The following is an 8,953-nucleotide window of genomic DNA, read 5'->3' as shown; positions in this document are numbered from 1 at the left end:
GCTTGAGAGAGAAAGGCCATAATTTTAGTTGCCATCCGTTATTGATAAGATTAACACGTACAGGATTAAATCTGACTTTTTATACAGCTGGAAATGCTAATAAACCTAAATAAAACAAAGGAATGGAGTAAAAACTCGTTAGTTGGCCGATGATCGATGATGATATAGTCAACCTTTGTTGAAAATGATTACTTTCATTCATAGATTCCTTCACTATTGGTACTATTTGGTACCAAAAATAGAGTTATGCGTGATAGAGCTGGAAAAACTTCACCGGCTGAGAAGCCAATACAAATGCGTTCGACTACTTCAAGTTAACGGCGGAGGAACGGTTTGAACGGACAGAATTGTTGATATTGGAACGATATGAACTCTCATGTTGAGCATCTATTCATTTCATGAAGATCATAGCAGTGAAATAAGATGGATCTCACAACACACATGGCATTGCGTAAATTTATAAACTTAATAGCCATTTTAGAGGAATACCGTACGCTTCAAGATAATTCATTTTCCAAATAATTGGCATTATTCACGAATCTTAGGAAAATATAACGCAGGGGATACGTGCCGCGTAAACAAAATCCGCGTAAAAAAACTGCGTAAATTCCAAAATCCGCATAAAAAACGCATAAATTCCCGAATCCCGTATAAAATCGTATAAAATCTAACAAACAGTGAATTATTAGTTTAAAATGCAACCCATATTCTAACAATTGATTAACCGATTTTTTTTTGCATGCTACAATCATGATATCTGTATCTCCTTTTATGTCTCAGCTACTAATCAATGATACAATACAACCTCATTTCGTGAAAAGTCACATCAATTAGCAAATTGAATTTTTAAGTGGTTGATATGTGCCGCTTAAAGAAACCGCTTAAATTTCGGAATCCGCGTAAATTTCGAAATCCGCGTAAAAATAAGCCGCGTAAATTCAAAAAACCGCGTGAAAAAAGCCGCGTAAAATAAAACCACGTAAAAAGAGACTTCAGTGTACGTGAATTTTGTTTTATTTGTTAAGCTAGTTGCTATAGGCGTTCCTCTATAAAAGAAAACATTTTGTTAGGGATATAAAAGCATTGTTTTGGGAACTTCATAAACTAAGAAAATCCGTAAAGCCTTGGTTGGTGGTTATCTCAGTTCTAAATTGGAATATATATTTCAGAACGGAATTGGAATATTGAACAACGTTGTCTCATATATGAATCATACGGAACTAATAATTCAGATTATTATCGTATTCAACAGCTCAATAACTGCATGCATTCCATTTTCTAAAACATTTCGAGTCAAATATGCGAACAATTTCTCTTCTTTTCAATTCCCAGACTCCGTAGCTATGGATCGACCAGTCTTTTATCGGCTAACGATGACAACAGTGACAATGATTGACGGTTACTCGGCCCACAAGCATCGAACCTCCAGTGCTCGTGACAAACTCCATTTACCGATGAGCCGACAAACTGATTGCATTTTTACATACATAGGTTTACGTATAGGTTTACAACGTAGCATCTTTTTTGTGTTCTCGTAATATCGTGATATCTCAAGCATTCAAGTTGTCCAAGTAATTACCGCCAAGAAGGTAGCGGGAATAATACTCTAAGCACACGAACACTAGTTTCAGATACACACCGTTTCTACATCAAAGTGAAGCAAAGAAATCAAATTTGGAAATATCGGCATATATCGCATATGTGTGCTTACTGGCCTACATTACATGATTTTTAGATATGTTGATTCTATGAGAGTTTAACTCAAAAATAATACGTGTGGCACCGTGTCAAAAGGCAATACGAATATACAGGTGTTAGAAAAACAAGAACGCGCCGTTTGCACCAGGATTTTCTCTGATCCGAAACGCCCTCTCTCTCTCTCTCTCTCTCTCTCTCTCTCTGGTAAGTGTTGGAAAAAGTTCCTTTATTGGGGACAATATCTTTGGATTTCTAGTTTATGGTACATAGAGATATTATGATCACTACCTCGATAGCTGCCCGTGAATGATACACAACTTGTGCTGGCAGTTTTGAAATGAGATTTCCAGTTTTAAACCCTAAAATGATCCGCTAATTTCAACTACAATGGCAGTTATGCGCAGGTGTGGTTTCGCTTAGGCACTACAATCTTAAGGTAACTAACTTCAACTAGCATTTCCCATTGGTGGGCGGTTTGGGTCTGCATATCTTGCTGCGACCATTCGCCCCGTACACAATGTTGCAGGAGAACGTGAAATAACCACAGGTGGACGATTTGGTGTAGTATGTTGACTCGTAATTCTTGCCAGGAATTGCGGGAACTTTGCTGTTTTCGTCTATTCCGGTCACTTGCTTGGTCACCGAGATATAACTGTCCGGGTTGGGTTGCTTGATGTTTGGTGTCAGTTGATTACCTGTCGAATCCAAGTGTTTCGACGGAAGGTAGCGAGTGTTGTATTTGGGAGTCGAGCTGGCTATCTGTCTAGTCGTGGTGGGCGTTGGAAGCCCTTCACCCATGGTAGTTTGACGAGTGATATCGTTCGTTTCGGCCGGAGCTTTGTCGCCGGAAGATTCATGCACAACTGTCTTGCCATCCTGGGTCTGAACGAGACGATATTTGTCGATGTTCGGCACAACGGCCGTTTGCTTCTGCGTTGGTGTGTTTTGTGAGAATGTTTTTCCACTTCCATTATTGATGTTGTAATTGCGGTTAGGACGCACCGTTGTGGTCACTGAGGCAACTGCAATCGTTGGCGGTGGTAGTTCTACTATTGTGGTCTTCTTTTCCTCATCTTCACCTACAGTTTTTCGTGACTTAGCCTCTACTCCCGTTGGTATAGTGTCGGTTGTGTCGTAGTCTTCCTCCAAATATTCGTCCTCTTCTTCATACTCAGCTTCCTCCTCCTGCTTTGGTATCATATTTTGGAAATCGGTTACTGAAACAAATAGAAATTTGAGATTTTTTTTGAAGATTACACAGTGATGGAAGAAAAAAGTGTACACTCATTTTTTTTCTTTTCTTTCATTTGTCTGTTACAATAAAAAAAACACATCGTAATCATTTCTAAAATCTATATAAATGTATATAATTGAGCCAAAAAAAAATTTTTTTTAATTCTTGTTGCATGTATTTTTGGTTTTTTGAAAATAAAAAAGAAAATTATTCAACCCTTTAAAGTCAGAAAACACCTTTCTCACATGAAGAAAACAAATTTATCCAGATTCTCTCAGGAGGTGATAGACGATCATATTTGATGAAAAAAATCTTTCTAGGCATATGGTCAAATTTCAACAATCACAGAGTTATAGAACTTTTTTCTTTTTCGAATTCTGTTGCATTTAAAAGATGAGAAAATTTTGTATAGGATATAGTAGTGGAACATCTAAATTAGTGGATTTTATTAACATTTTGGAAGTGAATAACTTTGAAGTTAATAATTTTTGATGCGTTATCATTAATTTTATCCTAAAAAATTATAATAAACTAGATTGTTTCTATCAATTAAATTGAAGCTCTCTAAGCGTTCTACAATTTGTTCTTTGACACCCAACTTCGATCTTTCTTAATTTGGCTGCAATATCGATAGAAACAATTCGAGCAAAATCTTCAAAAATCACTTTTTTCCCCACTGTACATGTAATAGCCACTTAAATTTTACCTTAACGTTGAAAAGTTACATTTCTTCTTGAATTAAGTCATATTTGAAACATAAAAAAAGTATTATTTTTCAAACTATATATAAAACTATATTTCAAACTGTATATAATAGAGTCCAAAATTGTATATAATCGAATCACATATAATCGAGTCTGTTTATAATCGAGTCCGACGTGTATTTAGGAAAAACAACATTTTAAATACGCTGTTAATAAATCTTACTCAAAAATTTAATTTGATATCAAGCCAAGTTTAGGACAGAGCAAAAACATCACAATAGAAGTTATGAATTAAAAATTTGAATTTATCCAATTTAGGGATAAGACTACGACAATTCCACTGTAAAACAGTGATATCTCCGACCTCTCTATTTGAATTAGACATCAAGAGAGATAATCATTGCAAGGAGGGGCCATGTTTGCATCAATTGTTGCAAAATTGTCTTTAATACTGGAAGCATTGAGATGACAATGGTTCTGATGGAGTCGGAAACATTAAAACACTTGAAGATTTGATCCAAAAGGTCAGACAACTTTATAAATCCCGAGTGGGAAGTTGAACTGGACGGAAAAATAGGGACAGTTGGGGTTTTTGATGTGCCCTCGAGTGCTGGGTCGTTCGAAGATGAAATATTCCCACGGAAGCCAGGAGGAACCTGATTTTGCTTGTCCGCTGCACTCGATTTTTTAGGCAAGCTAACAGAGGATATAACCGTGGGGACTTGTTCTTGAACTTTGGGAGTGGTCACATTTTTGCGCCGGGGATTCCCTTTGAAAATAAACGGTGTGCCCCTGCTAGCTGTGTCCGCTTCCATTTCATCAACTGGCAACGTGGAAAAGGTATTGTGTGTTGAGATTGGTTGTTCTTGTTGTTGGGTCAGTGGCGAAGCGCCCTTTAAAATTTCCGCAAATGTGCGCTTCGACTTTTGTATCTTTTCATACATTTTTATTGGGAAACTAATTGAAATATGATAATATTTGAATAAGTTAATACACTGTTCAAAAATCATAAAAATCATAATAAGGGTAATAATGATTTGATATTTTTGTGTACATTTTTGAACAGAATGTGGTTCCGGATTCTACCATGTTATCTCATTTAACCCGGTCAAAGGATACAAATTCATATAGGAAACGGTTTTTTTTTCATTTGATGTACCAAAAGAGAAAAAAATACAAATTTTGAACAATAAAAAACTCAATTCAAATGCAATTACTGCACACAATCACAGTCCTATGTCAAGATCCCGTCCGTGCCCCTAGTCCCAGACCCATCAACTTTTTTTTAATATAAATTTTTGGTACAATAAAGCCCATATTGACTCCAACTACTGGTTTTTCATTTGATCTTGGGAAAATGGAAAATAATTCTTATTATTAAATTTTGAAATTAGCAAGGTTTTTTTTCAAAAATTTCTGACTCAAATTCTATAATATCTACCAACTTCTCTTCAAACGATGAAATGTAGGAAATTGTTTAATTTTTCATAAAAAATACATTTTTTTTAATTGCCCTTAAAAAAATATTTGAAAATTTGAAGTTTATTTTGCTCAAAAACGTTTTTTTTCGAATTCTCAAAAAATTATATGAGCAAAGAGCAAATATTAAATTTTGTTTCGTGATTCTTTCGTAAGTTTGGAATTTTTGATGAAAAAACAGATTTGTGTCATCGACCCCCCTCCGTATTCCTCTGATCTATCACCATGCAACTATTTTCTTTTGTCTAAACTAGAAAAAATCACGAAACAAAATTTAATATTTGCTCTTTGTTCCATTGTATTTTTACGACACAAGCACAAAACATACTGTCATTAAAAAGCGCGTAACTTTTTAACCTGTCAGCCGACTTACATAAAGTTGGTTGCGTTTGAAAGGTGAGACTATTTTCACCTTTCTAATGTTATCAACGTTCAACAGATGGCAACAGATACTGTGTAGGTCGCTGAAAACTAAGATCATAGAGGTGATGACATCTATGGATCCAAACATGGTACAACGTGCATGCGGCAGTTTCCAGAAACGTCTAGCAACAGTCATTGCACAATAGTCCAGGAGATGTATTTAAGTGGAAATTAGCATTTAGAGCGCGACATTTATTCTCTAGACGAAAACTGTCTTCGACAAAGTTGTTACATACGATAGAACGCTCATTTTTATGTTATCAAAAATAGAAGAAACAATGAAGACAGTTTTTGTCTAAAGAACAAATATCTCCCACAAAGTTGTTTTTGGCGTTTTCTATCTAAGTTGCATTAGGGTAACTATGAAAAAACGTTTTTTTTGCTTTAACTATTATATTTCAAATTCTACATCAAAACTGTCTTCGTATGACATTTAGATCTTATCGATACCAACATTTTGCGATGCAGAAAATGTCAATATTTTAATACTACTCAAAGTTATTGATGTTTTTTTTACCCAAAAACTCATGATTTCAATTTCAATTTACTCAAACCCAAAAAATAACATAGTTTTGAAAATCACATATTATATAGAGTGAAATCTGTTCTTTTAAATTCCGTCAACAAACATTTTTCTTGTTTGCCCCAGAAAGAATGACGAACAAATGAAAAGAGTGTGTTTTTTGGGAAGAAATATCAATAACTTTGGGTGAAGTTGAGATATTGACAAGTTTTGCATCGCAAAATGTTTGTATTAGTAAGTTCTAAAAGTCTTTCGAAGAAAGTTTGTATGTATAATTTGAAATATAAAAGTTAGAGCAAAAAAACATTTTTGTTCATGGTGACCCTAACGTAAAAAAGCGCTATATCGGTTATTTTAAGAGATAGAAAAAAACTTTGTTTCATAAAGATGTCTCAAACAACTGGGACTACAACATTGTCGAACTATATTTACTTCTATCTATAAAGATAAGAAAGTTAGATTTTTTATTTAATCGACAATTTTGGTCACCCTATTTTTGATAACATAAAAATGAGCGCTCTATTGTATGTAACAACTTTGTCGAAGACATTTCTTGTCTAGACAATAACTGTCGAGCTCCAAATGCTAATTTCCACTTAAATGCATCTCCTGGAACATTGTGCATTGGAAAGGGAGGCGATTTTTTTGAATGATATAATTTACAATTCTCATAAGTTACGAAAAAAAAATAAACCACAAAACATTCATCGCATATAGCACTGACTGGTGTAAATTTTCTAAAACATGTCGTTTACTGCAAAAAATCGTCACGCACCCTATAGTAGCAGAATGTCGTTAGAAGTGAAAAGACGCGAATTCCTAATTCGATTATTCTAACAAAATCCGCGCTGGTTCCAACAAACAATCGCCAATAAAGCTGGAGTGAACCGAAGTACTGTATCAAGAGTGATTAAAACGTTCAAACACAACTTAAATGTTAACAGGAAAGCTGATTCGGGTCGTTAGTAAGGGTTCAAATATCCAGAAACTGTGAAAGAGTAGAAGCTTTCTTAGAGAGAAATCCAGGACTCTCTAACCGTAATATAGCAGAAAAACAGAATTGTAGTGAGATAAAAGTTCAGCGGGCGAATGAAAGCCAGTGCAGGTCTGAAGACATTCAAAGTTCAGACAGATCCTGATCAAAATACAGAAGCTAAATAATGGACAAGAAAGTCACATTCAGATTTTTTTTAATGAGATGCTGTATTCTGGACGACGAAACTTATGTGTTGTGTGACTTCTCTAAACTCCCTGGTCAGGATTTTATTCAGCGATGAAACGTGGAGATGTCAACGAAAAATTCAAAACAAAAAAGAAATCCGCATTTCCAAAGAAGTTTCTGGTTTAGCAGACGTCATAAGGAAACGAAATGTGTCTACATTGTTTTGGCCAGATTTGGCTTCATGTCACTATGCCGAAGCAACTTCGAAATGGTATGAAGACAATAATGTGATTTTGGTTCCTAGATACGCTAATCCGCCTAACTCTCCTGAGCATCTTTCGATTGAAAGATATTGGGTTTCAACTTTTACCTACTACTACAACTATTATAAATGAATGAATAAAAATTTTAACAATTTTTTTCCAGTGTAATTAAAAAAAAATCTTTAAGAAAATTTAAACAATTTCCTACGTTTCATACTCTGACGAGAATTATATAGGTATTATAGTTTTTGAGTTAGATTTTTTTCAAACTCGGAGATTTTAAAATGCCATAAAACATTTATTTTTTATTTGCCCAGGATCAAATGAAAAACCAGTTGTTGGAAACAAAATAGATTTTATTGTGTCAAAATGTAGTTTAAAAAAATTGTGTTTGAGTTATTCTACTTTTGAACATTATTTCCATTTTTTTTTGTGTCAAACATTTTTTTTCAGTGTGCTTTCTCCAGAATCGCAGAATTCTAATCTATAATTTTGCCTAAAACATCATTTCGATCGAATAACCTATTTTGGTATTATAGTTTATTTTCTTAAAATATACCATTTATGCATAACCTTTTTTCAAAAATTAGCCGTGATCGTATTCAAAAAACTAATACCGTAAAATGGCATCGTACCTAGCGCCGAACAAGTTGGCAAAGTTTCAACAAAATCAAAAACATGAAATTCAAAAATTCTTTAAAATTTCGTGTTAATCGGTGGAATGCCTCGGCTGTGAAAAGCAATATATTTTCGATAAGTTACCATCATGAGCAAGGATGCAAAATTTCGAAAGAACATGTTGAAATCGAAAAGCAATTTTTATCAGTGCTAAATATCTCCACCGACATTCTTCACTTCTTTCTATCGCGGTGCCGCTGTGCCTACGACCGCTGGCTCACCATCTCGTTTGTTTTGATATAGTTTTCGTTCCATCAACAGAAATATCGGTTCATTCTCGATGTCAGTGAATGCTCAAGCCAAAAATATCACCTTTCATTGCGTCCTGGTGAAATTTTCGTTGGTCATACACCCATAAACTCAGCACTCAAATGTGCCGTTGCCCATCGATGTGTGTGCAATAAGCGGCACAAAAATGGGACCGGGGCTAGAAACATACTAGGAAAACACACACGAACACGCGTTTAAACGTCTGACGCGGTGTCAGTGAGATGATATTTCCTTGTATGGAATTTTGTTCCCTTCCACTGTCAGCTGATCAGTGTTTGGATTTCGATCAAAATCGAATGATACACAATGTGTCATGCAAGTAAACTCTCACGAACATATAACCAAATATGAGAGGATCATTCAGATACTTGTATGAATGTCAGTAATCACTTGTGTAATATTTAGTGATTAAACTGAGAGAGGAACGAAGACTGTTGATTGCATATCCTATCTGTATCAAACATCGCATACCATTTTCGAAACCTGCATACAAGTTTGAACCGCATATATCGTCCCGCT

At 34.9% G+C, this 8,953-nt stretch overlaps 2 protein-coding genes across 5 annotated transcripts in view; one reads left to right on the top strand and one right to left on the bottom strand.

The window, feature by feature from the left end:
- Nucleotides 1–1,829, top strand: part of LOC129764508 (coiled-coil domain-containing protein 102A) — a 51,035-nt gene extending 49,206 nt beyond the window's left edge. For all 4 annotated transcript variants that reach the window (XM_055763645.1, XM_055763643.1, XM_055763642.1 and 1 more), the window contains one exon: nt 1,333–1,829. In XM_055763645.1, coding sequence (XP_055619620.1) covers nt 1,333–1,396 — 64 coding nt within the window. In that variant the 3' untranslated portion in view covers nt 1,397–1,829. The remainder of the gene's footprint in view (nt 1–1,332) is intronic.
- A 74-nt stretch (nt 1,830–1,903) lies between these two features.
- Nucleotides 1,904–8,953, bottom strand: part of LOC129764505 (collagen alpha-1(III) chain) — a 30,450-nt gene continuing 23,400 nt past the window's right edge. Inside the window, exon 9 of the mRNA XM_055763630.1 lies at nt 1,904–2,915. Within this exon, the coding sequence (XP_055619605.1) occupies nt 2,149–2,915 (767 nt within the window). The 3' untranslated portion in view covers nt 1,904–2,148. The remainder of the gene's footprint in view (nt 2,916–8,953) is intronic.

Source organism: Toxorhynchites rutilus, chromosome 2 (genome assembly GCF_029784135.1).
Source record: "Toxorhynchites rutilus septentrionalis strain SRP chromosome 2, ASM2978413v1, whole genome shotgun sequence".
NCBI lineage: Eukaryota > Metazoa > Arthropoda > Insecta > Diptera > Culicidae > Toxorhynchites > Toxorhynchites rutilus.
The sequence above is the reverse complement of the archived record's forward strand: the minus strand, read 5'-3'. Positions and strand labels throughout refer to the sequence as shown.